The sequence below is a fragment of the Chelonia mydas genome, chromosome 1 (genome assembly GCF_015237465.2).
Source record: "Chelonia mydas isolate rCheMyd1 chromosome 1, rCheMyd1.pri.v2, whole genome shotgun sequence".
In the NCBI taxonomy this organism is placed as follows: domain Eukaryota; kingdom Metazoa; phylum Chordata; order Testudines; family Cheloniidae; genus Chelonia; species Chelonia mydas.
In genome coordinates, this window is record NC_057849.1 from 228,618,840 (window position 1) to 228,636,638 (window position 17,799).

Consider the following 17,799-nt stretch of genomic DNA (forward strand, 5'->3'; position numbering starts at 1 on the left):
TCACACCAGTTTTATACCACAATACAGGCACAATGAGAGTTAAGCACACCTAAAACAGGGAAAAAATGTATACCCATCCAAACCCTGCTGCCCTTATGTGAATATTTTCACAGAGCCAGATTCTGCTCGCAGTTACCCTGTTGTAAATCCAATGAGCAAGTTACATTGGTTTAAAAAAGTAAACCTCAGAAATAATCCTTTGTCCTTAGGTTTATATTCACCACAAGTATCCTCAAAAAGCAAACGCTGGCCAGGATATCACCACTAGTATTTTGCACCGAAAAATAAATGATTCGGCTTTAGTGTTTTCATGCAGCTTTGGAATAGTCATCTGGTACCATGGGCAGATCTCAGAGCCGCTGGACGAGTCTGAACTGACTAAGATATTCATGGTGAAGGAGGTGCAGCCTAAATGCCGCAGCGTAGTGTGGGAGGTCAATCCCAGGAAAGAAATCACAAAAATTATCTTTTGAAAAACATAGCTGTTTTATTTTCAGTAATAGACTTAAAATTAGCTCCCTCCCCCCTCACAAAACAGGTTAGAGAGAGAGAAAACTGTATCTTATTTTAAACTCTTGTCTTATAGTTTATCCTTAGTGTTAGACTGGACTATAGAATATCCTACTTGCTGTCTATCTATAAGAAAGAATTTGGAGAAGACAGCGAGAATGTTGATAGCTCCACCACCTCTCCACCAGACACACCAGGGTTTGTCTCAGGTAACTGTTGCTTTTGTATTGCAGTTTATTGTTGCGGTAATTTTAGTAAGCAATGAACTAAACTACTTCAGAAAGCTACACATCGCTCCAGATTGAAAGCTAGAGGGGTGCCCACAATAATGGATATTTGCTGAGTTGCTGCTCTCTAATTAAAATATGATTCAGTTTTCCTATGACGGTTATCTATTATTCATTTGTATGCTTCCCAAAGGTTTGCTACATGACAAAACAAATGAGTGAGGACGGACCATGGAGGATGGAGTGGGGATGGATAGAGTTACGCGTTGCTCTGTTTTTCTTTCTCGTGTTTTGCATGCCTTGTGGCAGAACTGAGGTTTTCAGAGGGCTTTAAATGGGGGTGGGGCTGATGAACTGGTTTACAGAGAATGTTTATGGATAGAGCAGTGGTACGGAAAAAAGCCCGGAACTGTCTGAAGAGATGAGAAGAGGGTATTCTGGTTTTGCTGACAGAGCAGAGCGGGTGGGTGCAAAAGGAACGGCAATTAACACTAATTTTTCAACAAGTTTGTGTCATTGTCTGCTGTTTTGGGGGGTTGGTTACATCAAAGAAAATATGAAAGATGCAGCTTGCAAAGTCTTTGGGGGCATGGGTCGTCTTTGTTCTCTTTGTACAGCGCCTAGCACAATGGGGTCCTGGTACACGACTGTGGCTCCTAAATGCTACTGCAATACAAATAAGAATAATTAAGGCCCGATCCTTCCCTCCTTATTATGGGAAAATTTCCATTAACTGCTTCAAATGGGGTTTTGCCTGGCCAAGGAGTCCATAGTTGGGCCTTCAGTTTGTTGCACATACTTAAACAGAGACCATAGTTTCCTTAGCTGTGAAAACTAAATTGTGGTCCTGTGTTTTGTTTTTTGGCAGCAATTGTTCCTGACATAGATGAAATTGCAGCTCAGGCCGAGACGATGTTTGCTGGCAGGTATGCTCTCTGAAGATTATACTTGTGTCTTTATGTGCTCAATAACACACAAAATCTTTCTATCCGATTTTTGTTTCTAATTGACAATTTCTGTTTATTTTTTGTGTATCTTCCTCTCTCTTCCTCTCCTGTTACTGGTTCCTGTTGCCACATAGCATGGCCTCCTATAGAGAAGGTGGTGGGAGTAGTAGCTCCACTGTAGCATAGATGTTCGACCAGGGCCATGAAGTTCAGATCTGGGTTCCACACACCCTAAAATTCAAGTGTGTATGGATCTGGTTTGGCCAGTTGTGGGGTCTGGATTGGACACTCTACCCCCCGAAGTTCAGGAGGGTTTGGATTCAGGTTTTTGGCTGGTTCCCATCTCTGTTGGGGCTTATCTGCATGGGAAAATTAAACTGGTGTAAAGGAAGGTGTGAATTTGAAGTACTATAGTTATACTGGTATAACTCTCTCTGTGGATATTCTTATTCCAGTATAAAAGTTCCTTTTTCTGGTTTAAGTTTTGTCACTTTGGAAATGGCTTAAGATAAACCAAAAAACCCACTCTTATTCTGGAATAAGAACGTCCACATAGGGGAGTTGTGCTGGTATAACTGTATCAGTTTAACTCTGTTGGTACACTTGTATGAGTATAACTGGAAACATTTCCTGTGTAGACAAACCTTTAGGTGCTAATGATTTTCCCAGAACTGAGGAGAAGGGGGAAAGATGTCTGAGATGGGTGTTCTGAACTTTCCTCACCAAGTATGTCCCCTATGTGTTCTTAGGCTTTGCCAACAAGAGGAGTGTCCTCAATCTTGTCCCTGAACTGCCATAATGAAAAACAACACACCACTCTGGTGTGGCTGTTGGCACCTGCATCTTTCAATTGACCACTGACTGTGAATGGCTTCTTGGAAACATTATTTCTGCTTTGATATGCTAAGTGTAATTCTGCTTTCTGTCTTCCAGATTATAAATATGATCCAGAAATATGGTGCCTTTGGCAATTTTTACTGGTTTTGTAGTTCACTTTTCCTACATTTAATTTTAGCAGCAGCGGATAGGGGACGAATAAAAAGGACAGGGCCAAATTCATCTTGGGTGCAACTCCATTGACTTTGGTGGGCTTCTACCAGCGATGAATTGGTCACCCAGACGTAAAGTGATGTGTTTGCAAAATGGAGCTTAATCACAGTGTTTGATGCATTTCATACGTATTTATAAATTCATAGATATTTAGGTCAGAAGGGACCATTATGATCATCTAGTCTGACCTCCTGCACAATGCAGGCCACAGAATTTCACCCACCACTCCTACAAAAAAAACCCTCACACCTATATCTGTGCTATTGAAGTCCTCAAATCGTAGTTTAAAGACTTCAAGGAGCAGAGAATCCTCCAGCAAGTGACCCGTGCCCCATGCTACAGAGGAAAGCGAAAAGCCTCTTCCAATCTGCCCTGGAGGAAAATTCCCTCCCCACCCCAAATATGGCGATCAGCTAAACCCTGAACATATGGGCAAGATTCATCAGCCAGATACTACAGAAAATTCTTTCCTGGGTAACTGGGATCTCACCCCATCTAATAGCCCATCACAGGCCATTGGGCCTATTTATGAATATTTAATTACCAAAACCATGTTATCCCATCATACCATCTCCTCCATAAACTTATCGAGTTTAATCTTAAAGCCAGATAGATCTTTTGCCCCCACTGCTTCCCTTGGAAGGCTATTCCAAAACTTCACTCCTCTGATGGTTAAAAACCTTCGTCTAATTTCTAGTCTAAATTTCCTAGTGGCCAGTTTATATCCATTTGTTCTTGTGTCCACATTGGTACTGAGCTTAAATAATTTCTCTCCCTCTCTGGTATTTATCCCTCTGATATATTTATAGAGAGCAATCATATCTCCCCTCAACCTTCTTTTAGTTAGGCTAAAGAAGCCAAGCTCCCATTTACTTTCAGCCAGTACTGGCGATTCTGTTACAAGCATCAGATTGCCACAAAGAAAATAACCCTGGCATTGAAGCTTCTGTAAAATGAACTAAAGTGGGGAGTGGTTTTGAATTTACATCTCACAGTTTGTCCTGTTCGGTTTTAAGAGCGCCATCAAAGTGTGTGTGTGTGTGTGATTGATTTGATTTATTGATTTACACCACAGGTTTTTAACTTGTTTGGGCTTTTGCAGAAAAGAGAAAAATCCAGTGCAACTTGATGATGAGGGGGGCAGAACATTTCTACGAGTCCTCATTCACCTTATCATGCATGACTACCCTCCTTTGCTGTCAGGGGCCCTGCAGCTGCTATTTAAGCATTTCAGCCAAAGAGCAGAAGTTTTGCAAGCATTTAAACAGGTACAGGTGCAATGGTGTTTCATGAAATCTACTGTGTGAGGAAAAAGGACGTCGTCTCAAAGTCTAGTAGTCTCACTTAAACTGCCAGTTACAGTATTAGAATGTCCCTTCCTTATAAATTGAAGGTCCAAATTCAGCCCTCTTGCTCCATGGGAGCTGCACATACACAGCTGCACGTGAGTGAGCCAAGCTCGAGGTGTCTCAAGGCAGAGACCCAAAAACGGAGACACCTGGAATTGGAGCTGCTGTTGACTATGTAGGCCTGAGTGACTTGCCCACGGTCACATAGAACAGCAAGTGAATAACAGAGCCAGGCATAGCACTCAGCTGTTGTTCTGTCGACTAGATAACACCCCATTTCTGTATAAATTTTTAACATGTTAACCCTAATCTATTAAGAAACCTGATGTAATGGGTTTAGATAATAGAGGACTTTCTTGGTTATGGTGACTGATAATTTACCTTTTTTGAGATAATTTGATGCTTATTTCAGGAGTTCACTAGCATGTTGCCACCTTGTTATGTAAAAGGCGGTGGTTTTTCTTGTCGTAAAACCAGGCAAATGATAAATAGCTGGAAAGCCTTTGTTGTAATACTTTTGCGGAGTTGCATACTGGCCTCCCAGCAGGATATTAAAGCGGGACCATGCTGATTAGGTGCATAAATAGCTGCTATTCCTAGTTAAGTGAGAGTTGCATACCTAATATGTTTGTTTGTAAAAGAAAGGAAAAGTCTAACTGGCAAATAAACTAAAAAGGCTGTGGAGGAAGTGGAATCTGAATATGTGTGGATGAGCAGCACTCATCAGTTCAGTGGGATAACAAGTCTGTATGCTGTCAAGCAAGCAGCCTATGAGAACTTCAAGATTGTATTCTAAAATAGTGAATATTTGTCTGTGAACAGCAATTTTAAAAAAATATGTTATCAATGTTCTTATCTGCCATGTGACAATATTCACTTGATGTGGCATTTTCTTTTACAACAGTTTGATTTCTTAGTGGTGGTTATTGGGTTATACAGGGATCATTGTTAGGTCAAATTTTGTTGAATCTCTTCATTAATAATTTAGGAGAAGGAGCAAATAGCCTAATAAGGAACTTTTAAAGATGATACTCAATTTGGAGGAGTTTTGAACACCAGTGAGCAGAAAGAAAGATTAGATATATGGGCAGGAAATGAAAAAATAGATTCATCTGGAAAAATGCAAGCGGTCATAACTGAGGGTAAATTATATGAGAACTGTCAAGCATCAATGCTGAAAGAGATTTAGGTGTGTTTGCCTATAGCTGGTAATGAAACTTAGGTCACATATGTTTGGTTTGTTTTGTTCCATTTTTAGTCAAAATATTGATGACCTTTATAATTGAAATTTCAATATTTGGAAAATGTTGACTATCTCTACAGTTCACATTTGGATCTCTTGATTTCTTCTAATGTCAATCTTGTCTTTCCATGAAATATTATTTACATGGGATAAACTGCTGCTTACTATATTCTTTTAATACCAGAAGGAGCATAATCCTGGTGTCCCCATTAGCTCTGCCATAGATCTCAGGGGTTTATAGACAGTTGTTTACATTGCAAACATTTTGCAGTGTGATGATAAAGGGAGCAGAATGTTTGAAACATTTTAACAGTTTTGCTTTGGGCAAAACAGTCTTCAGTGGCAATAACTTCAGTATGACTTAAGTATGTGATTAAGGGCTTTGCTCAACTGGGGCCAAAGAGACTAAGAATGGAAAATTTCAGTTCAAAAGATGATAATTTCATAAGGTCATGAGGGAGTGAAACCAGGGCATTAAAATGAAAACCATTAAACAAACTTCACTGCAGCTGGCTCTGCTGTAATATAACTGTGGATTACTATATTTTCAGGTCCAGTTACTGGTGTCTAATCAGGATGTGGACAACTACAAGCAAATCAAAGCTGATCTTGACCAGCTCCGACTGACTGTAGAAAAATCTGAACTGTGGGTTGAAAAGAGCAGCAGCTACGAGAGTGGGGAGCTAGGTGACAGTCAGGCGAAAGGGGGTGAAGAACCGATAGAGGTGTGTCTCTAAAGTCCTAGGCCACCTGTGTTCCTATATAGTTAAGATATAGTTTAATAAACCTTCTCTCTCTCTCTCTCTCTCTCTCTCTCTCTCTCTCTCTCTCTCTCACTCACTCACTCACTCACTCACTCACTCACTCACTCACTCACTCACTCACTCACTCACTCACTCACTCACTCACTCACTCACTCACTCACTCACTCACTCACTCACTCACTCACTCACTCACTCACTCACTCACTCACTCACTCATATATATATATTATTAAACTAGAAATTCAAAATGGTGCTGCTGGCAAGCAGGTGATATCCAAAATGCTGGGTAAACGTTAGTATTAAAGAAGGAAGAAGACAAAACCAAAGGTGCTTTTCTAGGAGTTCTCAGTATTCTCCTCTGCTAAGTTTAGTAAGAGCTATATTATCTCAGAGAGAGTCTCCTTCAGTTTGGTCCAGCAGGAGTGCTACAGATTTGTTTGTGACATCACTCTGTTGCCATGCAGGTGATCCAGAGGTCACACTTCCACTATTACAATGACCATTGCAAGCTTGAATAGGAGGGGAAGGATAGACTTTCCCCAAAACTTTGGCCAACCCCAAAGTGAGCATTGATGTGAGAAAGGGGAAGGAGATAAAGGACCCTTATTCAGTTATGCTGGGTGGTGCTACACCTCTATCCAGATCTCAATTCTCATGTAGTTACCTTAGATACAGGAGATTATAGAAAGTGTGTATAGAACAAGATGATGGAACCAACACCCAGGCAATCGAGGGTGGGGCCCAACAATGATGCCATAATCACAAATCACATGGAGAATTATAAGAGCTGTGAGGAGGAAATAATCATCTCTATGAAATAGAGTCTATGCTGGCATATCTCCCTACTGCAGATTCTGTGTACGCCGACAGGAGTTCTTCTGCTGACTTAGTAAGATCAGCTCCCCAAACTACTTTAGCTAACTCTGCAAAAACACTCTTCTTTCAGATCAGATGTGGCTACACTAGGCATTCTGCTGTCACAGTCATGTCTCCTTGGGGTATGAGTTTTTTTCATACTGCTCTCAAACATGGCTATGTCAGTGAAACTTTATAGAATATGCAAGGCCTGAAATTCAGTGCAGGACACTTGGCCACCCTTGTCACTTGAATGGAAAAGACAACATTTAAGTCTTGTCTACACTTGTAAGTTAATTTGGATTAAGGTAGCATGTGAATTTAAAAGTTCAATAGCTATTTCTTAACTCCATATGTGGATGCTCTTATTCTGGAATCAGTGTCCCCATACATGGAGTTATTCAGGAGCAGTTATGCAGAAATAACTATAACTCCATGTACAGAGAAATCTTTAGTTTCCCCCACTCTGCCCCTGCTCTGGCTTCTGATAGGTTTGATTGTTGCCCTGAGTGTGTTTTGGGGAACATTAATTTCAAGAATTATGTATATTTTAGGGTTATGGGCCCAATCCTACAATCTTTACTCATGTAGTGAGTAAGCACTAAGCACATAACTGTGCCATCCTTACTTGTGTGGAACAGTACCATGCCGTCCGTAGTCCCATGAAAATTAATGATCCTATTTCAGTAGAAAAGTATAACTCAGTGTGAGAGTGACAGAATCTGGCCCTGGCTTAGGGCTGTAGGATAGGATCCTATAACTGATGAAACAGTAGTAATTGCCTCTGAATTTTACAAATAGAGCAGGGAGCCATTTTTAGAAATTCCCACTCTCTAACAACACAAATATTCAGAATAGAACATAGATTAGTACAGGCTCTGTGACTTCTTTGCCCCCTATGGAAAAGCATGACAGAGAACGTCTATCACAGGGCATAACAAGGCAAGATATGCAAGCAAGTGCCTCTGATGTCCCAGTGGTGTGATTATCTCTTGATAACTTCATCCCTGGAATACTCTTACAGGTTCAATAAACAGTTTTTTATTTTGTTAAGAGAGAGGATGGATTTAGTTTAATGCTGATCAGCACTTGCGGATAAGATGTATAGTTCTCACGGATTATAAAACTACTTTGACTAAGGAAAAATGCTGATAAACGTAACAGGTAAATTAATCTTGGTTAACCAACAGTCCCAGGGCAAAGGAGAGTGGTTAAATTATAGCAAAGAACCTGAAATATCTTCCACAACATCAATCCAAATATCTGGTAAGAGGCAACATGCATACTAACAAACCCTAAACAAATAATAGTCGTCTTGTTGTTGCATAGATGAACACAAACATGCCAAATAACAGTGCTGACATTGTTATGAACTGTCATGAATGGCCAAGCAGCCTAGCTTTTAAATTTTCCGCTTTTAAATTCATTTCCACATCACCCAGAGATGAGCGTTGAATCATCATCTCTACTGGAGGAACATCTTCAATCCTCATAGTGGCAGGCTGGTGCCAGATTATCAACATCCATACACCTTAAGTTCTTCATGCTTTTGAAAAAAAAAAATCTATTTATCTTAACTACAAAGATTGTCTTCATCTTATTCTCCAGATCTGCTGTGTTACTCACTTAATTTCAGTTTGTAATCTTTCCAGGTCCATTAGAGATAGGCTTGGACCAAATACTATCTATCTAAGGTACTCATGACTTCCATTGCTATCTCATTTAAGCATTTTACAACCTTTATTACGTTTAACCTCATAACACGCCTATGAAGTAGGGAAGTGCTATTATTATGAGGAAATGAGACAAAGTAAATTGTCCAAACATAACACACGAAGTTTGTGGCAGAAGAAGGAATTAAACCCAGATCTCCCGAGTCCCAGGCTTGCATCATAGCCTTTGGACCATCATTTCTCTTCTCTATACTTCCATTTTGCTCATACCTGTTATTGTTGCTCCTCTTCTTTATTTGTTGTTGTTAAAAACAGTTCGCTGATATTCAGTCAGTTGCACTAAAAACCATTTGTGGTTGTGTTTAAATTATAGGAAGCGAATATGTTAAGCCCAGTGCAAGATGGGACCAAAAACCCTCAGATTGACAGCAATAAGAGTAATAATTACAACATTGTTAAGGAGGTTTGTATACGTACAAATAAGGTGTAGTAGATTCATATTTGTTATTATGACACATTATATCCTTTACATTTGAATTTTGTGGGAGGCTTCGGGTTTTTTTTTTTATCTTCCAGATTTTGATTAGACTCAGCAAACTCTGTGTCCAGAATAAAAAATGTCGGAATCAACAGCAGCGATTGCTGAAAAATATGGGAGCTCACTCGGTGGTGCTGGACCTTCTGCAGATACCCTATGAAAAGGTTAGACTAATTATTACTTATAGTAAAGTACATGAAGTCACTGATTGGACAGTCCTAAAAAGACCTGATACAAAGCCTTTTGAAATCACTGGAAAGATTTCCATTGACTTCAGTGGGCTTTGGAGCAGACCCAAAATCATGATATCCTAATTCTCTACTTTGACAATAAGGAAGCTGAGCTGAATTTTTAAGCGTGGGTGCGGAAATACTGAGGACATAATTGAAAACATGAATATTCATCACCTCAGGTATTCAAAATAAAGGTGGTGTCTTCTCATACTTTGAATAAGAGACCCTGTACTACTGCAGTCACTTTGGGGGAGAAGGGACAGGCATTGACTGAATGGAACCCTACAGTGGGATGCACAGATATGGGTGCTGAGATTGGTACTGTACGTACATAACATGGGCATTTATATGTCTCAGGACCAAACCATGTAATCCTTATGAAGTCTCTACTCTTGCTAAACTCCAGAGTTTTGCCTGAGAAAGGATAGCATGATTTGGCCCCGATTTACTGATCTGACCACCAAAATGAAGGATCTAGATGTCCTTTTCAGGAGCCCTTGTTTGAAAATTAGGTGCATCCATCTGTAGTAAGCACTGAAAAAAGACATGAATCCATTTGTGATCTCCATTTACATTATCCTGAATTTGATAATCTGCTGTTCCGACTTTGACACTGGGTTCAGTTCTCTTCAGTAGAATAGTTAGCTGTAACACTTCGTCATAGAATGGCTCACTACATGCTTGTTAATGTGTTATTCTAAGAGTGTAGAAACTAGGTGCCTAAATCTAGTCACCTAAATGTATATTTAAGCACCTAATTGGTCTGATTTTCAAAAGTCAGTGGGAGCTATGGGATGCACAGTACTTTTGAAAATCAGACCACTTGATAGGAGCCTAAATATGGAAGTAAGAGCCTAAATTTAGGCACTCATACGAAAACCTTGTCCTTAGCTTTATTATCTTTGATGTACTCTGTTTATTATATTATTTAGTGGTAGAGCCAAAATAAAACCGAGTCAACAGCCTGGGCAAAAAAGGGCAGACAGGAGCACTGGGAATGCAGCACTTCATGTCACGCTGTGGTGATTCACTGAAGAAGGAGCCATTGATGAGCTCTGGAGAAAAGTGGGTTCAGCCATTCTTGCTAGAGGGCAAGTTGCCATCTTTGGAAGGCACAGGAAATTGGAACAGAATTGGCACATTACTGATCAAATTGTGTTGTGGAGTTTTAGCAAATGTTTTATTTTTCCCCCTTTTGTTGTGTTTGATGTTTTTATCTGTAGACCGATGAAAAGATGAATGAAGTCATGAATCTAGCCCACACTTTCCTTCAGAATTTCTGTCGAGGAAATCCTCAGAATCAAGTTCTCCTCCACAAAAACCTCAATTTGTTCTTAACTCCTGGTGTAAGTATTTCATGTGATTTATTGTTTAAAATAGATTAAGCTGATTTTGATTCACTGACATGTATTGCCAAATAAGTACATAATTGGTTTCTTTTGTTTCTTCTCCATTAATTTTCTCTCTCCCTTTCCTCCTTCCTTCCTTCTTTCCTTTTTCCTGTTACGATTCTTTGTCATTGCTTCTAAAGAGATCCATTTCTGAAAGTGGAAAGCAAAATTGCATTTATAATTTACCCACCATTATCTGCAAGCATGATGTCTCATTGTCAAGACAGAGTATCACACATGTGGGCTTGATTCTGATCTCACTTACACCTCTGTAAATTAGGAGTAACTCCAGTGAAATCAGTGGAGCTACTGTGATGTAAAGCAGTGTGAATGAGATCAAATCAAGCCCATAGTATTTTACTCCTACATTCAGAATGCTGCTGCCACCAAGATCATTTTCCTAGCCTGTCACTTTGACCATGTCCCCCCCTGTTTTTATATCCCTCCACTGTATCTCCCTTCTCTTTGGTATCATAAACTACTTGTCTTCACTTTCAAGTCCCTTCATAATCAATCCCCACCCTGCCTATCGTTTCTCATTTGCTATCGCGCTGTTGATGCTCACTTCCACTCAGCCCAGGATGTCAGCCTCCACTGCCCAGCGTGGTACATCTTCAAACAAGCACCTTTGTGCTTTCTCCCATGGGAGGCACTTCCCATAAACATCCTCAAAGCTACCTCATTCTCCGCCTGCCAACCCCTCCTCAAATCTTCCCTTTGCCAAGATGCCGACAAAAGACGATGTGGGTTAGATTGTTAGTGTGCTGGGACTACAGCCTATCATGGTGACCGGTATTGTTTTGTTGTACTCCTCGGTCTATCTGTATCAATCTCTTTGTTTTATACTTCAGTGATAAGCTTCTTGGGGCAGGGACTGTCTTTTTTTTAATTTATTTTTTTTATTTTGTGTTTGTACTGTGCCTAGCAGTGTCCTGATCTATGATTGGGGCCCCTGGGCATTATGGTAATACAAATTATTATTATTATTATTGTTGTTGTTGGTCATTTTATTTATTTATTAACTAATCAATATTACCTGTGTGTCATCCTCCTTCAACTAACCCAAAACTTGACCTCTTGTTTAGAAAGGCTAAGATGTGAAAAGTGTGGTATTAATTCACTTCCCTTCCCTTTTAGTCAGTCTCCTCTTCCCATCTATCCCACAGATTTTTGATTTGTTTCATTTATTGTTAGTGAGCCATGCATTGTCATTGAGAGCCAGGATCTTTTCAGCTTACTGGTTGAGCGGCCTGTTAAGCAAAACCCACTTTCGTTAGAAATAATATAATCATATTAGAAGTCCAGAATCTTGACCGACCATAATGGCCTAAGTACATCCCTCTAGAATTAATATGGTCCATTATTTTTTTTATTTTTGGTGTGGATTTAGTGCTGGTGAAGGGTGCTGGGCTGAGAGTCCTGGAGACTAAGAGCTCAGTTATCCTAAAGTCCCTTTACAGTGCTCTAGCAGCATATAGGTCCTTAAAAGTGGGTATGAATTTAGTTTGTGACAATTTTAGGCCTTTTTGCACTTTGGAAAAGTAGGCTAAAGGAACACCAATATAAATGAGAATCAGTCCCTAAAGCTTCTATTTACCCCTTGAACAGGCACATGTTGGGGATTGGCCATGATGCCCTTTCAGTGTGCCCTTACTCTGACCTGGAGACTTCTGATCCCCTCTTCCAGTATCCGTTCTCAGGACATTATATAAACTAGCTCTGCCATTCTGATGAGGCTGTCTGATTTAAATCTGTTTAGCTGCTTGAAGCTGAAACCATGCGGCACACCTTTATGAACAATTACCATCTGTGCAATGAAATTAGCGAGAGAGTAGTGCAGCACTTCGTACACTGCGTAGAGACACATGGCCGACATGTGGAGTACCTGCGTTTTCTGCAGACAATTGTAAAAGCAGATGGCAAATATGTGAAGAAATGCCAGGATATGGTAATGACAGAGGTAGGTTGACTGTTCATGTTATATCTGTTTAACACACATACTAATATTCTGAGGTTGCTTTTCTCTGCTGTTAATGCCAATGAAACGTGCTGGCATTATAGGTTTAGAATTTTAAATGTTACCATGAATAATGAATATTTTAGTGTACATATTTTTGAGTTAAATCTAATTTAGAAAGGCCATCTGTATCAGTACTAGCCGTAAAATGCAAGAGCTACTGTGATGGTATGCAGAGTTCTAGTTCTGGGACTTGCAACAGAGAAATATTTGAACTCCATACTCAGACCTTCATTCTCCTGCACTGTATCCCTTCTACCTAGGAAAATTTACCATTTTGTGACACTGCATTATAACAAAACGTGTTTCTGCTTACATAGATTCATCCAAACTTTGTTATGATCATTTTATGGAACCGCATTACAATCCCAAAGGCCAGATTCTGATCTCCGTTCCATTGGTGTCATTCTGGAGCAACTCTGCTGAAGTCAGTGGAGTTACTGTGGATTTACCCAGAGTAATGGAGTTCAGAATTTGGCCTGGTAAATTTCACTGCATAGACCAGCTCTCTGAGGGCCAAAGCTTTATGCCATTGAAGTTAGTAGGAAAACACCAATTTGACTTCACATGGGAGCACGATTTGGTACACACGGGTGGATTAGGGTTTTGTGGGGTCCTGAGCCAGAGCAAGTGGGGGCCCTTCCTACCCCTTCTGCCTGCAGTCCCTCCCGCCCCTCCATGCTCCCACTGGGGAGCAGGGTCAGGGTGTGGAGGCTTGCCCCGCTCTGCGTGCCTGGCTCTCCTGCCGGGGAGTGGGGTCAGGGTGTAGGGGTTTGCCCGACTCCATCTGCCCAGCTCTTCACACACTTATTCATGCATCTAATTGTAATTATGTGAACTTCATTAACTTCAATGAGACTACTCCATGTGAGTAAAATTACATATGAGCTTAAGTGTTGATAAGATCAGGGCCCAAGTATTATTTTCATTCCTTTGCAATTTTTTTTTCCTTTTGGGAAAAGAAACTCGAGGAAGAAAACAGAGATGAGCAATAGTCCTGATTTAAGCAGAGCTGAGATGTACAGAAAATTCTCTTCACAGCAATAAAGAAGAAAATTTTCTAATTAAGAAAAAAAAACTTCATCCTACATGGATAACCTTTAATTAATTCCATTTCAACTTTTTCAATTTGACTGAAGAGTTCTAACATGTAATATCAATTGCAAACCTTTGCTTTACGTAATTCAAACAATTCTTATGCATTAACGCTTTTAGAGTTCCTTCCCTCCTACACTCTGTATCATATAGGTTTTGAGCTTCTTACCATACAGTTTTTTTTCTTTTTTTTTTTTTTTTCAATTTAAATACATTTTGTTAGTGAAGAGAGGTATTGCCGTATTACTTCTTCAGACTGATTGCATGATGAAAAGAACTTAGCTCTGACATTTGGATCACAATTCCTTGAGGAATTAGCAAGAAAGGAACCATTTTGATGAGGGGGTAGAAAGAGGACCATTGTGATTTTAGGCAAATGACTTATCTTCCTATGCTTGTCTCCCCATCTGTAAAAAGGATGTAATGATATTTACCTAGCTCAAAGACTCCTGAGAGGCTACTGTTAGGGAAGTGCTTTGAGGTTCTTGGATGAAAGATTGCCATATCAGCGCAAACATTATTACAAAAGAGAAAACAGGACTTATTTAGGGCCCTTTGACCCAATCAGTGGAACAATAGAGCTTTCTAGTATGTCTTGTGTTCCAGAATGAAGTGCATTGCAGAATGTCAACAGCTAATCCAAAACTGATCATCCTTGTTGATGTTTACCTAGACTTCTTAACTGCTTAGTTGTGACTTACTCATATAGGACAAAATGCTGCAGCATTTTCTCAGTCACAACTGTGAGTGGGAATTTTATCTGACCTTACGCTGGAGGCTTCTTAGAGTTTCTTTAGTGAGGACATTCAAATTATAATTTTATGCTTGGATCAATGTTTGGTTCCATTTGCAGGTCACCTTTAAACTGGAGGGGAAATAGTTGGGTGGGTAATTTGGAAAATAAGATACTTTTCTGCTTCCATTACCTTTATGATGATCATTTTGTTCCACTTGTACTATAGTTGCTGATGCAGCACCCTCTCTTTTGTGTGTGTTCATGTCTTCACATTGAAAGTTCCCTCATGGTCACAAAACAAGTAGCTCTGTATTCCATTGCCTTATCCAACATCTTGTTTCGTGCATTCAATAAATTAATCTAATTTTTCAGCAACTGATCATTCTGTATACAGTTTAGGGGATATACTGCATTCAAGGCACATTTTAGGAAGTGACTCTGGGCCAGGTGATGTCTGGCTCTTAAATGGGGCAGCATGAAGGAATCTGTGTCAGGGCCAGATACTAGATTTGGCTGAAATATGGAAAAATATTCTCATGAAAAATTTCAAAGTTGTTTCCCTCTTGCAGGATTTGATATGGAACAATTTCTTAATTATTTTGTGAATTATTTTTTGAAAAAAAGTCAAAATTTCACATTTTTGAATTTTGATTCCCCCATTTCTCCTTCCTTTTTCATTTTTGTCACTTAGAACAATAAAATAAATGATGTTTGGGTTATTACTTCCCCCCAACTTTATCATTTTTCCTTTTCTCATTCTAACTTTTCCAAAACTGAAGAAGTTTTCTAAACTTTTTCGGTTTTGGAAAAGTTAGAAAGTTTTCTAAACTTTTTCAGTTTTGGAAAACTAAAGATGTGGCAAAAGGGGGTGGGGAGAAAAAAAATGGGTGGGGGAAAAAACCCTAGACAACATTAATTCTGTTGCATTCAATGGCTAAAAGAGAAAAAACAAAATTCAGAAGATTCTGAACTTCAAATTTTGAAATTTTCCAGTTTTGATGAAAAACTGGAAAATTTAAAAAAAAAAACAAAAAACCACAAAACTTTTTCATTAAAGTTTTCTCTTTCCAAAGAGCCTATTTTTCATCCCTGCCATGTGCAAAAAATGTCAAATGAAAAATTTCAGGCAGCTCTACCAGGTACAATTGCCACCCTTGCACTTGGGGATGCATAAGAACTGCCTCTTCCGTAAGAGTGCACTATATCCCAGAGAGGATGGGGAAAATGCAGGGCTATGGCCATGTATGCACTCTGTGCCAGCTTGCTAAGTAGCACTGGCACAGTAGAGGGAGTAAGCTGCAAGCCCTCAAGGGATGTAGCAGCAGGTATATTGAATGCCCTGGGAGAGCTCAGAGAAGAACTCTGTCTACTTGGGACAAAACTTTTCCCTGAGATCCACCAGCATGTTGTTGTACCACATGTACCTGGGCTCTGGGATGTGTCTAACTGGCATGTCTGAGCCCTCCAGGATGAATGAGTTACTCCTATTACTCACATCTCAGATATCTATAGCTGCAGCCTTTTTTTTTCTTTTAAAAGGAATCACTGGCCTTACGTTAACAATACTAGGATACAGATGGTCTCTAGTACATAGAGAAGGGAAGGATAGTTATGTGTTTAAGGCACTGGCCTGGGACACAGAAGACCCAGATTCAGTTCTTGTATTTGCCACCGACTTGCTGTGTGAGCTTGGGTATGCCATTTAATCTGTGCCTCAGTTCCCCATCTAGGAAATGGGGATAATAATACTTCCCAATCTCACATCAGTGTTGAGGTTACATTAATTAATGTTTAAGTGGCGCTTGGGTATTCCGATGGGAGCGGTATACATACTAAGATAAATGTAGGCATAGACAGAAATCTGGAGTAACTCTCTGTTGAATTTCACTCTGCATCAACTGACTTCAGTGGAGTTATTCCAGATTTGCAGGTATGCAACTGAGATAACGTACGCTCAGTTAGCCGTATTCTATTTTTGCTAGTGCTCTGTATATAATCAGAGAGCAATTTTGCACATTGCGAAACAGAACGAATCATTAGAAAGTGAACACGATGTGGGACACTTGAACAGTTGGGCAGACTTTTGTACTGTCATTTCAGCTGATAAATGGAGGTGAAGATGTGTTGATATTTTATAACGATCGAGCATCATTTCCAGTCCTCCTACAAATGATGTGCTCAGAGCGAGACCGAGCGGATGAGAGTGGACCCTTAGCCTACCACGTCACGCTTGTAGAACTGCTAGCAGCATGTACAGAAGGAAAGAATGTATATACGGAGATCAAGTGCAATTCACTCCTGCCGTTGGATGACATAGTGAGAGTGGTAACCCATGATGACTGCATACCAGAGGTAAGCCTGACTAGACAATGCAGCAACTGAAGAATTATTATAAAGAGAAAAACATTTGCAGAGCTTCTAAAAACAAATAGGTTGAATGTTTGTCCAGAAAGCAGTCGTACCAGTTCACCTGTGCTGTTTGTTAAGCTGCACAAATGAGAGAGTAAATCAGAACATTTTCCAGAAGTAAACTGTTAAATGAAACAATACGATGATGATTGAGTTTGCCATGCTAAAATATCTCCACTGCATGAGTTGGAAGGTATGAGGTGAAATCCTGTCCCTGTTGAAGTCAATGGGAGTTTTGCCTCAGTGGGGCCAGGATTTCACCAAGGGTTTCAAGTGCCTTTATTCACAGCAAGTACAGGCTCAGTCCTGCAAACACTGCCAAGCATAGTTCAGCAGTGCTGTGAACTAAACTGTAAACCCTGTATATAATAGAAACCACTTCAAGCCAGGGGGTGTGACAGCACCCCTATTTCCAGCACCTATGTTTCATAATTCAGCAGGAGCTGGCTCAGACTCTGCACTTTGGTCGATGAAGTCAGTGGGACTTTGCGCAGCCGTTGGCTCATGAGTTATCAGTTGGGGACTGGGAATCTCTGATCTTTTTACAGGATCAGGTAATTTGACAATAAAGAAGCACATCGTACTTTGTGGTCATCCTTATCACAATAAAATATTTTCTTGGTTGAAAATATGTACATTTATTTAAATTAGTGCCATTAGTTTAAGAAAAAACCCCAGCTTTTCTGTTTACTGCATTTAAATTTATTGTCTATTATCCCTACTTTGGACTGTTGAAAATTTAAAAATATATTATATGTATGT

The 17,799-nt window shown here is 39.8% G+C and overlaps 1 protein-coding gene across 4 annotated transcripts in view; it reads left to right on the forward strand.

The window, feature by feature from the left end:
* The window catches only part of ITPR2 (inositol 1,4,5-trisphosphate receptor type 2), a 360,382-nt gene that overhangs the window by 162,719 nt on the left and 179,864 nt on the right, over positions 1-17,799 (forward strand). For all 4 annotated transcript variants that reach the window (XM_043538510.1, XM_037915324.2, XM_037915321.2 and 1 more), the window contains exons 23-31: positions 587-719; positions 1,606-1,663; positions 3,837-4,002; positions 5,878-6,051; positions 8,992-9,081; positions 9,195-9,320; positions 10,613-10,735; positions 12,540-12,740; positions 16,729-16,980. In XM_043538510.1, coding sequence (XP_043394445.1) covers positions 587-719; positions 1,606-1,663; positions 3,837-4,002; positions 5,878-6,051; positions 8,992-9,081; positions 9,195-9,320; positions 10,613-10,735; positions 12,540-12,740; positions 16,729-16,980 — 1,323 coding nt within the window. The remainder of the gene's footprint in view (positions 1-586; positions 720-1,605; positions 1,664-3,836; positions 4,003-5,877; positions 6,052-8,991; positions 9,082-9,194; positions 9,321-10,612; positions 10,736-12,539; positions 12,741-16,728; positions 16,981-17,799) is intronic.